Here is a 22,089-nt window from a genome sequence, read left to right on the forward strand (position 1 = left end):
TATATATATATATATATATATATGTATGTATGTATGTGTGTGTGTGTGTGTGTGTGTGTGTATATATATATATATATATATATGTATTAAAAAGTCTGATTTCTTATTATCATCAATATTGAAAACAGTTGAGCTGCTTAATATTTTTATGGAAACTGAACTGTGATACTTTAAATGGAAATTTCAAAAGAACAGCATTTATTTGAAATAGAAATCTTTTGTAATACTATGATCTATTTAATGCATCCTCGCTGAATAAAAGTGATAATTTCTTAATTTTTTTTTTTTTACATAACTCTTGAACAGTAGTGTAAGTCCAGTACTAACTATACTGTACATATAATGCTCATGCGTGCTAAAATATTCACCTAAATCTGTTATCCTGAGGTTTGCGTTGTGAACTTCCTGTGTGGGTTGAAACTACGACGTGGCTCTTTGTTAACAGTAAATAACCTGATTTTTAAAATCTCTCTCTTTCTGTCTGTCTGCAGTGTGCCGGGACTTTGCCGTGCTAGAAGACCACTGTCTGGCCCACAACCTTCAGGAACAGGAAAGTAAGTCCTCTCATACCCTCTACCCTCTTAAATGAACGTTAAAGCATGGAAAGTTATGACCTGTAATCCTGAAGCTGTTTGTTGACACTAAATGAGTCATTCAAAGCCACTACGGTGTTTCCCCATCCTTAACAGAGCATAAAAATTAATGACAGCGGAAAGAAAAGTCCAAACTCATCTCAGCATCTTCCCCTTTTAACTGCAATGTGAGGTTTTACACCTTCACAACAGATCACACATGCCATCATATTGATTTTATTAGCACTTGTGTATAGGGAAACCATGTTGAAAAAGACAAAGAGCTCTTGAGGACACGATGGTAAATGTGGCCACATTTACTGTTGTTTGGTGAATTTTTTTAATCCATTTCAATAGGCATCCACGCATTTGGGATTTTCATGTGAGGGCGAAACTAAGGTTTCCACAAGTTGACGGGTTCAAGTTGGTTACGCAAATTCCCCGTGTTGACCAACAGAAAGCTGTTCAGTTTTAAAGTGACTTCTGTGTCGGCGGCAATAGCCTCGTGGGCAGCACGCCAACGTCCCGAGTTCGAATGCTTCATACATTTACACTACTAGCAATGGACAATTTTTCTAATGAAATGACACCTTAAAGAGATAGTTCACCCAAAAATGAAAATCCTGTCATTAATTACCCTCATGTCGTTCCAAACCCGTAAGACCTAGGAACACAAATTAAGATATTTTTGAAGAACTCCGAGAGCAGACAGCAACGTAACTGACACGTTTAAGGCCCAGAAAGGTAGTAAGGACATCATTAAAATAGTCCATGTGACATCAGTGGTTCAACTGTAATGTTATGAAGCTACGAGAATACTTTTTGTGCGCAAAAAAACTAAACAAAAATAACGACTTTTTTCAACAATTTCTTCTCTTCCGTGTCAGTCGTCTTCACGCATTCACGACAGTACCACGACACACGCGTGTTTACTTTGCACACAAAAAGTATTCTTGTAGCTTCATAACATTACATTTAAACCACTGATGTCACATGAACTATTTTAATGATATCCTTACTACCTTTCTGGGCCTTGAACGTCTCAGTTGTGTTGTTGTCTATGCAGGATCAGTGAGCTCTCAGATTTCATCAAAAATATCTTAATTTGTGTTCTGAAGGTGAACGAAGGTCTTACTGGTTTAGAACGGCATGACAGGATTTTCATTTTTGGGTGAACTATCCCTTTAAGACAAAGCATCTGATTGTGTTTTCCTGAAGAGGCATAGCAGATTCTTTCAACAATATGGTGTTGGAAAGATCTGAAAACTCCCTGTTTTAGAGTTGATACGTGGGCAGGTGTTAGAAACATAACTCCTCTCTTGTGAAATTCAATTATTCAGAAGTCTTCTAGCAAATCCATATTTCTGTGTGATCACAAAACTTTGATCTGCTCAATCAATACTATAAATTAACCCGTGAGAGTTCCTTAAAAATCTGACCACATCATCCTCTAAAAGTTTGGTTATTTTCTTTTCAGCAGAGCAGTGTTATTATAGTATTATTTAGCATAGTATTTATTCATAATTTGAATTATTTCAGTTTTCAATTCAATTTTTAAGTTTTTCATATATTTTGAATTATTTCAGTTTTCATTTCAAGTTTTAAGTTTTAGTCAGTTTTTTTTTTAATTAATACTAATTTTTTTAGTAATGTTTAGTTTGAATAATTTTAGATCTTCAGGTTATTTGTGTAGCCATGTCAGCATTTTAACAAGGTTTTCATTTATTTTATTTTATTTTACTTTTCAGTTAAATTATTTTTAATGTTTTATAGATTATTTAGTTTATATAGAGTATTTAGTTTATAATAGTGCTGTCAAACGATTAATCGCGATTAATCACATCCAAAATAAAAGTGTTTGTTTGCATAATATATGTGTGTGTAATGTGTATATTTATTAAGTATATATAAATACACACACATGCATGTATATATTTTAAGAAAAATATGTTACGTTTATATATGAAATATATTTATATATGATAATTTACATGAATATAAATATATACATGTAAATATGTTCAAAATATATGCTGTATGTGTGTGTATTTATATATACATAATAAATATACACAGTACACACACATATTATGTAAACAAAAACTTTTATTTTGGATGAGATTTAATCGCGATTAATCGTTTGACAGCACTAGTTTATAATAACAACAGTATTTTTTAATTAGTTTGAATAATTTGAGATCTTCAACTTTAGTTAGCAAGGCAGAATTTTAAGGTTTCATATAGTTTTTTTGTTTTTGTTTTCATTTTAGCTTTTTTAATCAACAAAAAACGATTTGTAATTGTTTTGTTTTTAGATTTAGTTAACAATAACGACACTGCAGTAGAGCTTTTTTATTAGTTTTAATAATATAATAAATAAATAATTAGTTTAAAGTCCCTCTGTGGTGAAAATCTAGTTTTTTTATGTTGGTTATTTGTCTATGTGGTGTTTTTAATATGCTTTTAGACAAACCATGTGCCAATCCATTTATCAACACCATTGCTGAGTATTTCTCATTAAACTGTCGTTTCCGAAAGGCAGTCACAGAAACGTAGTTTGAAACAGCCTTTTTTTGCTACGTCACAAAATGCAATAACCAATTGCGTCAAGGGGTCCTATCCTTAGCATATTATTAACTGTGCTGCAAAGCAGAGGGTCTAGTGAGAAGGCAGCCAGGTTAGTCCGGTAACAGTTATATTTTTTCTGTAGATGTTTCGCTAACTGTTAATATTTCCCCCTATTTTCACATGTCATGTGCTGTTAGCGCTTATTTATTTGTATTTAGAACCGTTAACTTGAATAATAACCCGCGGCAGCAGTGTAAAAGTAGCCCGGAGTCAGACGCACCTCTCCCGCATTGACATCCACACGTCACATGCGTATGATCGCGGGCACGATTTGGAATCACAAATTGGCTGCATTTGAGTCTTCAAGGCATTTTGAGGACACAATATCGTCAAGTAAGTAAATTTAACGAATGTTACAGTATCTACTGTAGTTGTCCGCTAGTAAAAACAGTTTTATCAGTCAGTATCCGTGTACGAACCAGCGCAAACAGATAATGTTACCTCACGAAGTTAGCCATCAGTCTCCTTGCTTACGTTGAGCATACCAGCTTATTTCTGGTTCAAACACATATGGCTTAATTAAACCAATATTTCCACTTGCTTGCCATTGCCATTGTATTGCGTTTACTGCAGTTCATTTAGTGGATCAGGAGGCGCTGGCTCATGACTGGCGTGTGTGTGATTGAGTGGAGGTGGGGCTAATTTGCGTATTCATAGATCCGCGTATAGTAAATGAGGCAAGGGTGTAGAGTTGCATTCAAGCTATTTTAAGGCATGAGAAAAATTTCACAAGAAAAAACATTTAAATAAGTAATTTTGATGATCAAAGATGAGTTTTAAAGGATAACATTTTTGACTACAGGGGGACTTTAATAATTTTAGATCTTCAATTTTAAAGGGGTCCTATTATGCTCTTTTACAAAGTCTTGATTTTGTTTTGGGGGTGTACTAGAAAAATAATGTGTTTTTTGAAACTTAAACCGCATAAACACATTTCATTACACCAAATACACAAAATAATGTTCTTTTTAGCAACATCATATGACCCCTTTAATTTAGTTGCCAAGGCAGCGTTTTTAATTTTCGTTTAGGTTTTCAGTTGAAGTTATTCATCTGATACATCTTATTTCAGTTTAGCTTTATTTCAGTTAATGAAGATGATTTTAATAGTTTTAGCTTTAGATTTAGTTAACAATAACAACACTGCAGAGCTTTTATATGACTGAACAAAGCAGCTTCTTTGACCATTGAATCAACAGGCCTGACCTTTCCTGCAAGTCAAAGAAACAGCTTGCGTGTAGCACATCAACATCGCGTTGGCAGATGCTGCTAAACCGTCCCAGCTGAAAGAATTTCAGTGAATGAAAGCCAGAGAATGCCTCGTTCTCTTTTATTTAACGTTCAAAATGGCTCCTTGTAAAAAATGTTGCTAGCTTGACTGACTTCAGGTATATCCATCACATAAATGTTTCAGTTTATAGCTTTTCTTTCATTCTGGTGCTCTTTCTTAAAAATAGCGTGCGCTCGCAGCCACAGGATCAATAAAAGTGTTCAGACTTTGGGAAGATGATGCACTGTGTCGGCTAGAATTGCGTCAGTGTCTACGATTTACAGCCTTGTCGACGTAGCACAGCCTTGAACTGGCAACCGGTTTGATGCCATTTCAGAACATGTGCTCTCAGCTACGTGTATATCAATATGTGATATGCAATGACATTATATATGATCTAACATGGTCACTGAATTGTCAGGTTTTTTCAGTTGTCAATCACAGTAGTTTTACTAATTTTACAAAAAAGTTATGTACAAAAATGTGTCATTTGTTCTTATTTTAAATTTATATTATTATTATTATTTATTTTGCTTTGGTAGTTTTCACTGAATTTGAATATTGTTTAATAATAATAATAATAGTAGTTATGAATATAAAATAGATTACATAATTTTATTATATATATATATATATCAAATATGCAATATTTTTTTTCTAAACTATTAAAATGTAAACTATTTCAGCGATTTATTATTCAGTGGTTTATTTATTCATGTAATGAGTTTTCTGAAAAAAAAAGTCATTTATTCTTATTTAAAATTGTCATTATTATTAGCATTTTTTTGCATTGGTAGTTTTCACTGAATTTTTTATTGAACAATTTATTATTCAGTGATTTATTTATGCATGTAATGAGTTTTCTGAAAAATCAATGTAAATGTCAGTCTTGTGTGAATGTTTTAACGCACTAATAATTGTTAATAGTAATAAGTAAACAGTTGACTGAATAATTAATAACTTGCTGATTTAGTTTTGACTTAATATTTTGTGTTTAGTCGATAATAATAATAATGATTATAGCAGTATTATCATCAATAATAATAATAATTATTATTATTATATTGTATGTTTTGTAGTCATCTAAAATAATAATAATAATAACAATTCTTAAAATATAACAAATACCACTACTATTCATCCTACTACTACTACTAATAAAAAATAATAATTATAACAGCAACAACAACAATAAAAATTGATGTGCATGTCAGTTTTGCGTGAATGTTTTAAAGCACTTATAATTATTAATATGAATAAGTAAATAATTTACTGAATACTAAATTGCTGAATTAGTTTTGACTTAATATTCTGTTTAGTCAATAATAATGATGATGATGATGATGATTATAATAACAACACAAATAAACAAATATATTATTATTATTAGTAGTAGTAGTAGAAGTATTAATTGTTTAATTTAAGTATTATTATTAAATACACAGTATTTAATTTCAAAACTAATTCAATATTATTCAGTAAATTGTTTATTTTATATATTTAATGTTTTCTTACAAATCTGTGTAAATATCAGAAATGCTTTTGCTCAACCAGTCATGTGCTTCAGAAACACAGCACAGGCTATTTGGGATATCTTTTGTTGAATTTGTTTGTATTAGACATGCTTCGAAGTGAACGTCTAAACGTCAGGTTTCTCTTCCTTTCCTCTTCCAGTCGAGAGCCACCTGGCATCCAACGTCCACAAGAGCCGCCTGGTGCAGCAGGACCTGCAGGTGGCCAAACGTCTGCAGGAGGAAGAAGACAAGCGGGCCAAAGCCGAGAGCAAGAGACAGCATCGCCACATGTGAGTCACCTGAAACCCTCACCTCAAGACATCAGAAAGATGCCGATCATCTAGAAATCAAACTGTACTCTTCCTGTTTGGAAAGGAAGGTCGTTCTTTTCTCAAATCTTCCCAAACTCTTAGCAGTATCAGACGCTGCAGAGCCCGATGGGAAATCCTGCTTGTTTTGCCGTCTGTTGAGATAAGAGCTGTTGTACGAGTGTGTACTTGCATTATCAGTCCTTGATAACTGCTGTTGTCCCTCAGATGTTGACATTGTGTAAAGCTGAGTCTCTGCTTCACATACAGAAACATAATAATATGTGAGTTTAGTTTGGCTCTGGCTCCGGTTAGAGCTCGTGTCTGGCCTTGTGTCGTCTCGTAGTGCACTGTGGCAGTAAAATGTTTTGACTTCTGCTCATGCCACATGCGGATAAAGTGTTCCTTCCTGCTGGGCGACGTCTCAAGGTCTCTGAGCTGATGCTATCATCAGAGTTTGAGCGGGGCAGAGCGAGAGAGCCGTGAGCCTGAGGGGAGACTGCAGTTAGTGTGCAGGAGAAGATACTGTTATGGATTTGAAGTCAGTTTAATACAAGTATTTTGGGATTATTTTTAAAGAAACGAATAGTAATGCTAACCAATGTTAAGCAGCACAACTATTTTCAGCAAATTAGACTGATTTCTGAAGGATCATGTGACACTGAAGAATGGAGTAATGATGCTGAAAATTCAGGTTTACATCACAGGAATAAATTTCATTTTAGGAATAGGAAGCAGTTATTTTAAATTCCAATGATATTTTACAATATTGCTGTTTTTACTGTATTTTTTTAGCAAAAAAAATGTATAAATGCAGCCTTGGTGATCAAAACACTTCTTTTAAAAATGGTCTTATTGTTGTCTCCTATGCTACTTGACTGAGAAGCTTGTTGCCTAAACATGTCTTTAAGTCAAACTAATTACATTAGCTAGGTTGTAATGGGATTGCTTTACTAATTACTCTGTCTGAATGGTAATCACATTACTAATTACTGGTGAATTAATCTCCCAATCCTGTGTAAAGAACATAAGAAATATAAGATAGACACCAGATTGTCCTTTCAGTTCTTTATTTAAGATCAATTACATTTGAACATTTTATAACAAAGACATTTTTGTCTTCTGTCTTTGTAGAGCTGCTGCATTATAATCATAATTATTATTATTTTTTTATTATTAGTTGTAGAGCCTGACTGATAATAATAATAATAACAATTCTTAAAATATAACAAATACCACTACTATTCATCCTACTACTACTAATAATAAAAAATAATAATTATAACAGCAACAACAACAATAAAACCGCGTTGATAGCCCCCGCGGTTCGGGAGTTACGGGTGGTTAAATTCGCGGTCCGGCGATCAAGCGATCCCGGGGGTCTACCGACGCGTGGAGGGTGGCGTTCGAGAGGGTTCCTCGAGCTGAAGGGATCCCCCGAATTTGGTGGAGATCCGCCAGCGCGTTCACGAGATAGTGACACCAGTCAACACTTTTACTTCAGCAAGGAGGTCTCTTGTTCAGGCAGCAGCATTCAAACGTCTTATTCGACCGTAAGTGCCCTGCGAAGTGTACTTCACATGAACTTCCTCCATGATTCCAGTTCCAAGGGAACGTACACGTTACATTCAAAGGGCATTAAAGTGAGCGAGATGTGAATTTATATTTATTTACAGAGGTATATTATGTCACACTTCACACTTCTCTAGTAAGTTTCGTCTGTGTGTGAAGACAGTAGTGCAAATCCGTGAATGAATGTTCTGAAGCGAAATAAACTTCAACGGAATAAAGTTGAATGGAATTGAAATGAATTAAACTTGAATAAACTTAAACTTTACTGTTCAGTGCACTGATGTCAGACTCATATTGGATAAAGTTTATTGTTAAATTGTTAAATGCCCTGCCTCCATTACATATCTCTGTCACGTCATTATAAGTGTTTGATCACCACATTTGAGTAATCATTGCAAAAAATGTGTTTATGCATATATATTCTGTTTATGTATATACTGTATTCTATATAGGCCTATAGTACCAGTCAAATGTTTGGACACCCGGATGGGGAAAGTGTCCAAACTTATGACTGGTACTGTACTATAATATACATGAAGAATATCGGCCGATATATTGATATCTGCCTTTTTTTACTCCCTAATATCGGTATAGTATCGGCCCCCAAAAACCCATATCAGTCGGGCTCTAATTAGTTGTAGTAGGAGGAGTATTAGTATTTTCTTTGTATTTATTTAAATTAATTGTCAATATATTTCTAGTTAATATTTTATTATTTATAATAAAAAATACAATTCATGTTCTACCCCGTGCTATATTTACAAAACCTTTGTTATTAACTAAAAACGATTTAATATCTAATTGAAATAAACCTGAAATATAAATATTAAATGCAACCTAAACTCTTTAATCCAAAAAAATAGACCAACTGAATAGACAAAAAAACCAACTGAAATAGTTTAAGTACTAAAATTACTAAAAACTAAAATAAAGCTAAATAGACATAAAAAAACTTAAACTTGCCAAAAGCACAAAACAATCACTAAAACGAACTAAACTAAAATTTAAATGAACTGAAAGTATAAAAATATTCTGCAAGTATAAAAAAAATGAATATTATTCTACATATTAATAAATAAAATACTACAAAATACCACTGGGTTTTGTATGATTCCAACTACCTAAGGCACTTAAAACATAAATCACACATTTTTTTAATGACAATTTGCACAAATTTATGATCACAGCCCTAGATAATAGTTACTCTGTAACCCATTTAACCAAATACTGCAGTCAGTCTTCCAAGAACACCATCTCACAGGAAGTGAAAGCCATGGTGGCTGATGCGAGAACTCACAGTGTGTAAACTCAAGTGTTTTCTTTCCCTCTGTCTTGCCAGGGAACGCATCGACAATGAAATGGCTCAGGAAATTCAAGAACAACTGGTCCGGCAGGCTGAACAACAGAGGCATCAGGAGGAGAAAGATGAGGTGAGAGCCATTCACAGCATTCACACACTCACTTTGGGTCGGTTGGCGGTGCGGCTGCGGTTTAGCCTTGGTTTAACTTGAGAACGCATACTCGCATTCTCTGTGTGTTGGTCATAAGAAAAGCATAGATGTATCCACACCCATGACTGTTACAGCATTGCAGTGCTTGTTTCCTCCACTCATTCTTCTGAATTCATGTTTGTATGCGTTCAACTAGGCCATTGCCCGGAAGCTGCAGGAGCGAGAGATGAAAGAGGAGAGAAAACGGCAAAAGCAGATGGAAGGAAACCTCGAGGAGTACTACGATGATAAAGGTGTGTTGACGCCCTCTGGTGGATGAAGCTGAAAAAAAGACAAAAGTACAGAACAGAATCAGTCAAATTAAAAATGAAAATAAAAAACATTCAAGGGTTAGTTCACCCAAAAATGAAAATTGTCATTAATTACTCACCCTCATGTCGTTCCAAACCTCCGTTCATCTTCGGAACACAAATTTGGAACACAAAGCTGAGAGCTCTCTGAGCCTCCCATAGACAGCAATGTAATTACCACGATCAAGGTCCAGAAATATAGCAAGTACACCAGTGAGAGAGCTCTCAGTTTTCATTAAAAATATCTTCATTTGTGTTCCGAAGATGCCCAGACACACGGAGGTCTTACGAGTTTGGAACGACATGAGGGTGAGTAATTGATGACAGAATTTTCATTTTTGGGTGAACTATCCCTTTAAAGCTAATTGAAGTATTAATGAAAATTATAGTAGTATATAAATAATCGTAAAAGAACTAAAATTCTGGGTGAATTAATTGCTGAGTCTGGTACTGGTACTGAATTACTAACTGAAAGTTTGCGTTTAAGTACTCAAATTACTAAAACTGAAGTAAAAAAAAAAAAAAAAGTAAGTTAAAAAGACATTAAAATGGCAAAGACATGGCAAAACATGCAACAAAAATCACTGAACGTTTTACTAAAATTGAAATAAATATAAAAAACAAATTCAAAATATTAATAAAAATATAGTTGTATATAAATGATGATAGAATAACTACAAATTTTTTGGTGAATTAATTGCTGAATAGACACATTCTCATATATATATATATATATATATATATACACATACACACGCTTACAGGATGCATAAAATGTATTCAGTGTTGTCATTTGATAAAATGCAATTTAAACTTACTTAATAAACAGAAATTCAACTAACTGAAATAAAGTACTAAAATTACTAAAACTATATATATCCTATACTATATATAAACTATAACTGCATGTAGATGGATGGATTAGATAGATAGATAGATAATTTTCTTAATGGTTACAAAAACAAATAATTGGTTAATTATGTGTAGTTTTGTACTGAATTTTTAGCATTTTAATATTTTGTAGCATATATAAATATAACAGTGTTTGTTATAAAATGATCAAATCTAAAAATGCTAACATTAAAATGTAAAAAAAAAAAAATACATAGTTATTATGAGAGTCAGCCAATAATGACATTCCTGTGCAAATTTTGCCATACATTGCGCTGTCCTGTTTTAACTCTTTCAGAGGTACTTGCCATAGGAAGCAATTACAGTAATTAGCACACATTTCATGCATTTCATGCCCCAAACACTCCAGACACTTCTCTCTGTTTATTGTGAAGTTAAACAACATGTCAGCTAACTTGACCGCATGTTAGTATGCAACTTAAGTTTGTTTAGTAAACATTAGGTAACTCTGGGAAGGATCTAAAATAGCACCAGCAGACCATCTTGCATTCGTAATGGGTTACCATTTAACAACAAATGCTACAAAACTGGACATGCAAGTTGTTCATGTCAACACGGCATTTGTTAACTCCACCCGCCCTGCATGGCTGCCCTTGCGTGCCACAGTTTGCATTCAAACTGTTTGCTTTCACATGTTATGTAATCATTCTCTCATGCCATCATTTGAATGTGTTTAGGGTCTCCTGCTGGTTAGCCGGTATCGTACCCATAGGGTCTGTTTGCCTCATTAAACACGCTCAAATCTCTCATTCATGGGTGTTTAATGAATATTTTATTTCAATGAAACCCTCGAACCCTAAAGACTGAAACTTTAGCACGTAATGCATTGCTTCATGTTGTAAGGATGCTGCCATGATAAGCAGAGATTAGCACTCACCTACAGGGCAAAACATAAAAGATTCAGCATCTCAGGGAGTATCTTTAGCTTTTTCTCTACCTCTCGAACCGTGACTGCATAGCTGGGCTCCGTTCTCACGCCAAGATGCAAACAAATAGGCCTAGGCTGTGTTTATGCAGGGATATGTTGGGGAGGAGATCAGACATGTTTATCTGAATCCTTGATGCATGAATCTGTGATAAAGAAATAATTGTAGGAGGGTTAACGAATGCGAAAGGCTTGGTTTAATGGCATAAATGTGGACGAAAATGCACATGAGCCTATTTATAAATGCCTACCATGTGCGCTAATTTGAGATTTGGTTTTAGAAATAGGATTAAAGCATTAAGACTGAGAAATCTGTGAAGAATTTTGTATATTTTGCTGCAGAGAAACACTGGTTTGCAGCCAACTGTTTGAAATAGCATAACCTTTTTTGTTTGATTGCTTGTTTTGTTTTATTTTTGTTTTGTAAAATAACATTCTCAGTCCCAACCCACATATTACTCCTTATTAAACGTTCTGAATCAGGAAAATGCAGACTTCTCTAATGTGCTAAACTGAAGTTGCTGTAAACAGGATTCAAAATTAACACTCAGCCACATGCACTTTCCAGTCACTTTCCATTTGTAATTTTTACACATTATAATACAATAGAATTTTTAGACACTGCTGTTTTTTAAACAATACATTAAGTATATCATTATTATTATTACTATTATTATCATTGTTGTTGTTATTCTCTCCACCAAAACTCTGTGTTGAGACACATGCAATTAATTGAAATCACAACAGGGTATTCGGTTTTTGGCTGTGTTTACACTGGCAAAAAAAAAAAATCAGATTTTTTGATTACATCTAACACAGATCGGAATTCGTTGCACACGTGTAAACACACAAATCCGCACAAGATCCAGTTGTTTCACATCCGATCTGGGCCACTTCTGAATGTGGATTTTAATCGGATACATATCCAATATCTTGTCATCCGACCTACATCTAAACTCACACATCCGATTCCTTTCAAAACTCCCAATGCGACGCCCATAAAGATAGCGTTATGCGCTTGCTTTTTATTGCGATTTAAATTTTATATAGGTGAAAATTCCCACACCCCCCCCCCCCCCCCAAAAAAAATAATTAAAAATAAATTATTTATTACTACTTTTATGTTAAAAATGAGATAAATACAGTTTAAAAGCCTTAAATATACAAGTTAAATGTTCTCCAATCACTTGACCTTGGCATGCATGGCATTAGTTAATTTTGGACCCTGGCTGTAACTTTTTCATTTGAATGGCTTGGTACTAATTGTCAACAATAGCCTTATTTACCATTTTACTTCCTGCATCATCCACAGTGAACTAACCCTTTTGTACTAACCCGGACAATTTCCCTCCTTGTTCTTGCACTCCACCTTTTGCCTCATACTCGCTTTCACCCAGCCTCCCGATCTCCACCGGACCCGCGAGAGCCAAAACCCCCTTCTGCTTCTCCAGGTTACAGAAAAGAGAAGAAATACGACTACAATGCCCCGTACAACTCTCCTGAGCCTGACAGAAAAAGATATCCCAATAGCCGTAGTCGATATCCGGAATATGAGCCCGTTGAGTTCAGCCGATCTAGGCATCCGGAGAGTCCGAGCAAGGGAAGGATCCTCGAGTACTACTCACCTGAGCGACGACCGAAAGAGAGAAACAAACCTCTCGATCTTGATCATGCAGAACCACGTAGAAGGAAGAAGCAAGATCAATGGGACGACCTGGAGCCAGTGATACGCCGGAAGGAGAGGTCTCCAAGGGATTACTCTGCTGGCTGGGACAAGGAGAGGATCAGGGAACGAGAATGGGATGGACGGAGAGCCAAGGAAAGGTCGAGAGATCGCAACCGGACAAGAAGTCAAGATCGACTGTTTAGCGGTGTTGACAGGGGCAGGAACATGGACCGGGAGATGGACCAAAATGGACACGGTAGCAGAGAGAGGCAAAGAGAACGAGGCAGAAATGGGAAAAGGGGGAGGCATAGAAGCATGGAGCGAGAACTGGACGATTACGGTCTCGCCCCAACTAGAGTATGCTCCGAAGAAAGCCTGGAGTGGGAGGATCATAAGAACAGGCCGAGGCTCCCGTCAGGTCCTAATGAGGTGTTTGAGGAGCCTGTTCTCAGAGGTCCCTCAAACGAGAGCCAGTCCCCTGGTCATTCTCCCAGAGAGAGAGGTATGGCCCGAGGTCCATGTGTTTGAGTCAACCTGCTTGGACTTTGCAGTGCCATCTGGTGGTGGGAGTGCTGTCAAGATTTCCTTTTTCCTGTGCATTGGTGATTTGGGTTTCTTGTCTATTTTGGACTCCCTAAAATAATTTCTGGGGAACCTTGTGCACTAAATCTGGGCCGTTCTGATCATTCCTTTCTTAATCCCAAACCAAAAATGGTTGCTTGGGTTCTGTATGAATAGTTTAAGTGTGTTGTTCTTTTAACGTGGATTAACCTCCTCTGATGCCCCCTGCAGGTCGGAAGCCGCGAGGAGAATATGGCATGAAGGAGGCAACGCATGGATTGGCCCACTTAGACCTACAAGACCAGGAGCTCATAGACTTGGAGGTGGCACGCAAGCTACAGGATGAAGAAATAAAGGTACCTTGAAGTCTCGCTGGTTGTAATTATTGGTATCTTGTAATCCACAAATGTAACAATGTCTTTTTTTACAGGCGAGTCAGTTGGACAGACGAGCCGCTCAAGTTGCTCAAGATGAGGTACAGTACGGTTCGTTGTTTTTGTGCACTGTCAGGGGTGTCGCTCATCTTGTTTGTTTTACGATTTGTTTTGTGACTGTATTTCAAGGAATTAGCACGACGGCTAATAGAGGAAGAGAAAAGGGAAATTAAGAGATCGAGAGATAAGGAGAAACAAGCGATGGAGAGACGACGGCCTGAGGTGGAATATAAGGTAAGCAACATCCATTCCAACTAAGCGTAGTTCCAGTCTTGAATGCTGGTCGATCAATAGAGTGATCCTTCCTCCCTTTAAAACCTTATTTTTGGAGATTGATAAATATTTACATGTAAATAATAAACCTATATATATATATATATATGTGTGTGTGTGTGTATATTAATAATGTATATTATTTGTTATTTTATATGTATTTAACTATGTTTATGAAATAATAAATACAAGATATTAATATAAATTAGTGCTTAAATCTCTTGAAAAAAAAAAGTTACATTTTATGTGGATTTTTTGCAAATAATGAGTGAAAATGAGTGTGGAACCTTTAGAAAATTTTTGCTTTGTTTTTTTTTCTCTTTGTTTTTTTTTTGTTTTTTTTGCATTGCATTGCATTTCTTTGCTTTTTATTTGTGGTTTTGCTTTTGTTTTGTTTGTTTTGCCATTTAACAAAGTCTGTTACTACAAGAAAATACAGTTTAAATAGTTAAATAAAACTGTCTGAACACAGTTTTAAAGCATTTGTTTGTTTTAACAATTATTTATTTTTAACAAAAAAATAACAGAAATATTAATGGATAATAAATATTAAAATAATAAATATTAATACATTCTATTTACTCTACTACTACATACTCTAAACTAAGTTCTATATAAATGAATAAGTTATATATAATACATTAAATGTTAGTATAGATATATTTTATTTTATGGTTATATTAATAGTAATAGTTATTTGGTAATTTATGGTTATATTAGGTTATACTTAGGTTAGTAATTTATGGTTATATTAATAGTAATATATATATTAAAAGTAATTTAGATTTTGAAATTATGGTAGCAAGAACATTGCTACAGTGTCAGTGAAATTTTAAAGGGGTCATATGATGCTTTTTTAAAGATCATTATTTTGTGTATTTGGTGTAACAGAATATGTTGACATGCTTTAATGTTCAAAAAACACATTATTTTTCAAACACTGTACATTATTGTAGGTCCTATGTGCCCCGCCTCTCTCAAACACGTAGTTTTCAACGAAGCCTCTCCTTTGACAAGCGCAGTCTGCTTTGATTGGTCAGCTGACCCAGTGCATTGTGATTGGCCGAACACCACAAGCACTGTGGGGGCGTGTTAGAACGAGCCGTTTTAGGGGGCGTGACAGAATCTTAACTTTGATAAAGAATATCTCTTTGGATTTGAGACTTTAGTCTTTGCAACTTCAGGTATCTGATCTATGCACAATCAGCTTGTAACACTCCAAAGAGAAAGGAAAACTTGAAATCGCATCATATGACCCCTTTAATGGAACTATTAATGTAATGTTAAATGTAGTGGCCTTTGAAATTCATGTATTAGATATGACACATGTTCAAGCAGGTTAAATGGACAATATATTACCTGCTAATGCTGTTAAAACCCACATTATTCCATGTATTCTTGGTGACGTTGACCCTGTCGACATTACTGACACACTCTCTTCGCTTCTGTCACGTTAGCCAGTGCAAGAAGAAGTAGTACGACCACGAGCGCGAGAAGAGCTGCGCATCAGAGAGGACGAGTGCCAGAGAGCACGCAACCACAAACCCGCCAGGTACCACATCTCAACTCATTAACACACTCACGCTGTCAGAAGTCCTGCTGGAGCCTCATGTTCCTCTCGGTTCTTCTCTCCAGGCCGCCTCCTCCTACACAGCACTACGAAAACGTGAACCAGAGCTACACATTTGCGGACCCGTACTCCCCTCGCCCTCCATCAAGACCAGAGGCGGCGTACAAAGGTTCACATTGCACTAATGAGATATCATGCTTTAAAGGTGCTGTATGTAGGATTGACACCGAGTGGTTGAACTAGGTATTGCAGTCCAAATTCAAAATATTGGAGAGGGTTTTTTTCACCCGACCCCTCCTCCTCAGACTTGACGCACACGCAGGTTGCCAGATTGGCGGCACCAACAGGAACGAGCGCACTTGACGATGAATGAAATTAAATACGCTGTGTTTTCCGCCAACTGGCAACCTGGGGTCCCGAAATACAATTGGGTAAACTGGCAGTGGGCAGGTTTCACAAACCAAAACAGAGACCGACATTCCGGCCCGGAACGCACATTTTCAAAGGAGAATAACTGACTGTAGCATTGTTTTTCAGATAAACAAGTATGTTAACTTAGCATGTTTCTTAAATATCTGCAAACATGGTATTTTTATGCTTCAGTAGAGTCAAAAACTTACATACAGCACCTTTAAATTTGAATAACTTTAAATGTGGCCGTCTGTATCTTCTTATCTCCTTTTAGGTGCCTACTACAGACAGTGACCACATAAGCCTCCACTGCTGTCCAATCATGAGTCCGTTCGGCCCTTTATTTTGCGAATCAGTTGAGGAGAAGTGATTCAGAAATACTTTGAGGCTTTCGGCAGAAGCTACTGACACTTTATTTTATTTTTCCCTCTTGGGTTCATCGCATCAGATGAGCCGACGTCGTCTCTTCGTGTTGTGAAAGAGTCTTTTACCCTGGAGCTACAAACTACTGGGCGACAGGGACAGTTCCTGTTTGCTTCTCATGTTCTTGTCTTATTGTGGATGACTGGACAGGAAGGGATCTACTGCAAAGCTCTCTCACATATCCCTTTTCTCTTGGCGTCTATAATCAAGCTTCGTCTTGATTCCATGTGGAGTTCAGGATACAGCGGTTTTCCACTTTTTCGTTGGTTTTATTTATTAACGAAAACATGCTTGAATTTATATACAGCACACTTTTGTGCTATATATTTGATTTATTTTGAGAGGATATATTTTGTTTTATTTTATTTTGATTCGTGTTTTAAAACGCTGATTGTTTTACTCTTTCCCCAATCGATCTGAAGAGACTGTTGGCTTAAACCAGGAGCGATCCAATTTCTGGAGATGCAAAATTCTACATATCTCAACGTCTTAAGAAGCCGGTATCAAGGTGAGGTTGTCATCGCTTCTTCATTTTGCATTCATATCATTCATGAGACTCTTTACTCACACTGCGGGCTCATGTACAGCTAGGGTTCGAGACGCTCAGCCTTCAGGTGCCTTTGTTTTTGTGATATTTCCCCCTTCACCTGCAGTGTCCGTAGCGATTCTCTCATCTTCTTCGTAGATGCTTCAGGACCTACAGTACTAATATGCTCCAGTGTTCAAGTGCATGCTGGCTGAATGTGAACTCTATGGGGTCTATATGAATCTTGTCCAAAAAATGGCCACAAACACATCTCTACTCATTTTTTATTTTTTTTTATATATTTGTAGGTTTTATTTATAATTCAATACAAATCCAAAATACTAGTTTTAAGGCATGTAGTAGCATTGCTGTTGGCACAGATGTAAACAGTTTTCTCGCTTGCTGCATCATATGCAATTCATGCTAATATATCAGTGTTCAGATTTGCAGTGCTTTGCATTTGGTGGCAAACTTACTTTAAGCAGGGACATAAAAACTGACCAGCAAACCGATCAAAGCAGCAAACAAGTGACTATGGCGTTTATCTGGCACTTTCTATAAATAGAGTACAAAATAGGGCTTGAAACTCTTGGGGAGAAACTGTTTTTTTTGTTTGTTTTTTTTACGTATTACTTTTAGAACTTGTCTAAATCAATTTAAAAAGCTAATTTGTCCAATTTTTATTTTTTAGCAATTGTTTATTTCTTACAGAGAGCATAAAATAAACGGATTAATTTTTTTTTAAATGTATAAACTAAAAATATACAAAAACTCATTTGATTGGAGTTTGCTAATTTGGGACAAATTAAGCAAAAATTATCAATGAAAATAAGTGTGCAACCTTCAGAAAAGTTGTTTTGCTTTGCTTTTTTGTTTGCTTTCTGTTTTCCACTGCATTTCTTTGTTTGTTTTTGTTTTGCATTGCTTTTCTTTGATTTTTGTTTGTTTTCTGTTTTTTGTTTATTTATTTTTGCATTGCTCTTCTTTGCTTTTTGTTTGTTCTATTGCTTTGGTTTGTATAGTTTGTTTTTTTTGTTTTTTGTTTTGTTTTGCAGTTTAAGCAAATCGGTCACCATAATTTTGGTCTTTTACATTGTGTAAATACAATGTAAAAACAATGTGTGGGTGTTTTTTGGCAATTGTTTTTCTAGCAAAAAGAAGAAAAAAAAAAACATTTTAAAAAGTATAGACAAACTGTTGCACATTTTGCCTAAATTAATTTATAATTCGGTTAGAGCTCACTAGTTGGGGACCAAAATCCAATTGTTTTTTTTAGTAATTAAAATAGGTTTAACAGTATTATGATGCTTTTGTATGATATCATAAAATCATTTGATGTTTTTAATACAAGCTATAAAATTATTGATTGAGCTTATCTAATAGTTTACTCCCAAGAACAATTTTTTGTTTTGTTTTGTTTGTTTTTTTGTATTTGTTGTTTGAAAAAGACCAATTTGTACCCTGTTTATGGAAAGTGCCACATGCTCATCACTCTATCAGGGCTTTTTTTTTTTTTCCCTTACTGATCAGTCGTCGCTTACATTCCATATTCCTGTCAAAATGCGTTTTAAAGGGATTAAATTCCGCTTGGCTTTTGGGAATGAGAATATGATTGTGTGGGCTACATGTAGCATCCTGTACAGATACAACTAAAGAGCAGCTACTTTTTGTATCGCATTAGTGCCTCTATAAGACTAGTGTTCGATCGCTAGTGCTGAACGCTCCCATCTTTTGCTCTCGAGAATGACAATATGCTAGTGTCGGTGCATTCCAATGAAAGGCATGGCCTGAGATGCATCCAATAAACTTGTAGGGAAAATATCTTCTGTTGCCATGCTGCTATGCTTAAAAGGTGATTTAAGAACATTTTCTTGTGGAATTGTATTACTGAATCCATTTTGAATCACTTTGTGTGTTTTAGTGATGAATGTGCATATATATCTCTTTCAGTGCTGTCAATCTAGCGCATATCACGGTGCATTTTGCGGTGCGCTGTAGTATTTGAAAACATAATTGTACTTTACAATTCTGATACTAATTGGCTGGATGGGTTTTGTGCCAAATGTCATTCAACATTCAGGGATTTAAAAAAGTATTGCTGTAAAACGGTCAATATCTGATGGTCATGTGATTTGAGGGACAAACAACTGGTTTACAAATGTTTTGCTTGAGGCTGTACACAAACAAACTGAACTTTTAGCACCTGATATGCCGTTGTAAATGTGTGTGTGTGTGACGGAGCGACAGAAACAAGCATTTTTGACTCAACGTACGATGACGACGTCGTCCATGCCAGTTTGTTTTACAATCAGCTGCTGCTGGAAAGGTTTTGTGACCGGCGAAAGTGTTTGTATCTTGCACATTCTCATAGCTTCCACTGGCCAACTGTAAATACCAAATAAATGACTTTTAAAGGGTATGTTTGTGTCAATGGAGTGTGTTTGTAATCCAGTGTATCTGATTTAAATAACCACCCACTGGTCAGAACCTGACAGAAGGTCTTGTATGTCTATTCGGCAATTTTTTTTTCCCTTTTATTTAGGATCAATATTGTGCCTCAATGTATATAATATTGGTAAATATTGTAGTATAATATATATTAAAGGATCAGTAAAAAGAAGTGTAACCTACAGAAAAAAATTGTTTTGTATTGCATTTATTTGCGTTTTGTTAATTTGCTTAGTTTTTTTTTTTTTTTTGCCTTTTAAGCAAACCTGTCACAACAATGCATAACTTCTAAATACTATTTAAAAATTATTAGTCTGATTTCGGTTATTTTTTAGCAATTGTTTATTTCTTACAGAAAACATTAAATAAACTACTTTATTCAAATTAATCAAATAAAAAAAAAAAAAAAGTACAGAAGAACCATGTTGCAAATTGTGCCTAAATAATTTGGCTGGCGCTAGCAGGCTTGGGACCATATTATTTCTTTATTTTATTATTCATAAAGCAAAGGGTCAGTGAAAAGAAGTGAGTAACCTTATGATCACACACATTTAAAGGCTTAAATTCTTCCAAGGCATAGAAGTTGTATGCTTAAGTTAAGACTTCCATTTTTAAAATAAATTTAAAAAGGTAATGTTTTTTCCACTTTAATTTTACTGTCATGTGACAGAACAGGAAATGATATCACAGAGGCAACCCTGACAGACATTTGTAACTATTTTTATTAAAAATGATTTTATGTACTTTTGTTATTCATGGTCACGGTGTAACAGTGGTTACAACACTTTCTGTCATTAGCCTAAATCAAAATCATTATGAAAAACAGTTTTTAAAACATGGAACCATCAATAATATACAGCTTACAGTCACAGCTTCAATATTTTTGTTTCTTATCTTCGTCATTGACCCTTAACAATCCCATAAAACATCCCAACCCAAGACAACAGCAATTACATAGAAACTTTCAAATGAATGGCTATAAATGATGAAATGCAAATTCTGGTGTGGTTATTTTCTGCATATAGGCCTCAATTACAAATGAATGAGGAAGTGTAAATGCTAACAGCTGCCTTTCCTGGGCAGGTTCACCTACATGCCAAAGATTTTCACGGTTACTTGCAAGTGTAAACGGTGCAGATCCTCACATGTGACAGACGCGCTCTCCTGTGCTTCTGCCTCGCTTTCCTTGCGCTCTACTGCCATCCAGTGCCAAAAAAATAATAATGTGTACAAGTGTGTGCCATACATTACATTACAGTATTACACCATTTTCTACTTCGGATTGTGAATATGACTCAAGGCGCTCCGTGGTTAGAAGCTGAATATCTGCAGCGCCCACTACTAGAAACAATGACTGAAATCCTGCTGCTCATCTCAGCCACGATTCCTAGCAATGTGCACTGCAGGTCAGAAACTCCAGGTTTTATGCAACATCTGAAATAAAACAGGAGTATATTTCTAAAATTGCATCCACATTAATAGAACCTAATAGCTTTAACAGGAAATGATCTTTGAGCCTCAGTGCTTAATATTAAATTTCAAGCAGTAGCCAAGCTATCTTGCAGTGTGCAATAATTTAGCAAAAACTTTGTTTTATTTCAACATGTATATTATAAAAACACTTTCAATCTTAATAAAATTTTCACAGTTTGTGTAAAATAATCATACATGCTTTTTTATTAGATATGGAATATTTGTAGGCTACTTTTAAAATGGATTAATCGCATTGAAAATTCACCAAATGCAGTGAAATACAAGAATTACATGTAAATTACAGATTTATTGATAAATGGGTACTGTGCTATACCTAAATTACATATTCACATACTTTCAATGCTAAATGTACCCTAACTATTAGAATTGTCATTTGAATTGTCACATGCTAGCTAAATCAATTAATTTATAGTAGCCTATTAAAAATATAGTATTAGCCTACTATATCAAAAATATTATTTAAAAAAAATAATTGAAAGTATTAAACTACGGATGCCTTTGAGACTTTTTTTTATTTTTTTTATCTGATTTAGCAGAAAAAAAAGCACCGTAAAATAATTGAAAATCACAGAGTGAACTATTTTTTAGATAGATAGACAACTAGATGTATAGACAGACAGACAGACAGACAGACAGACAGATATATAGACAGACAGACAAACAGACATATAGACAGACAGACAGACAGATATATAGACAGACAGACATATAGACAGACAGATATATAGATAGATATATAGATAGACAGACAGACAGACATATAGACAGACAGACAGATAGA

At 35.2% G+C, this 22,089-nt stretch overlaps 1 protein-coding gene across 1 annotated transcript in view; it reads left to right on the forward strand.

Moving 5' to 3' along the window:
- LOC107664721 (coiled-coil domain-containing protein 50) overlaps window positions 1-17,105 on the forward strand; it is a 23,039-nt gene extending 5,934 nt beyond the window's left edge. The window contains exons 2-12 of the mRNA XM_016455373.1: window positions 492-554; window positions 6,145-6,274; window positions 9,204-9,294; window positions 9,512-9,608; window positions 12,900-13,670; window positions 13,961-14,085; window positions 14,160-14,204; window positions 14,293-14,397; window positions 15,894-15,988; window positions 16,072-16,175; window positions 16,692-17,105. Of these exons, the coding sequence (XP_016310859.1) occupies window positions 492-554; window positions 6,145-6,274; window positions 9,204-9,294; window positions 9,512-9,608; window positions 12,900-13,670; window positions 13,961-14,085; window positions 14,160-14,204; window positions 14,293-14,397; window positions 15,894-15,988; window positions 16,072-16,175; window positions 16,692-16,711 (1,646 nt within the window). The 3' untranslated portion in view covers window positions 16,712-17,105. The remainder of the gene's footprint in view (window positions 1-491; window positions 555-6,144; window positions 6,275-9,203; window positions 9,295-9,511; window positions 9,609-12,899; window positions 13,671-13,960; window positions 14,086-14,159; window positions 14,205-14,292; window positions 14,398-15,893; window positions 15,989-16,071; window positions 16,176-16,691) is intronic.
- The last annotated feature ends 4,984 nt before the right edge of the window (window positions 17,106-22,089 follow it).

This window comes from Sinocyclocheilus anshuiensis, unplaced genomic scaffold, assembly GCF_001515605.1.
Source record: "Sinocyclocheilus anshuiensis isolate Anshui unplaced genomic scaffold, SAMN03320099.WGS_v1.1 scaffold417, whole genome shotgun sequence".
NCBI lineage: Eukaryota > Metazoa > Chordata > Actinopteri > Cypriniformes > Cyprinidae > Sinocyclocheilus > Sinocyclocheilus anshuiensis.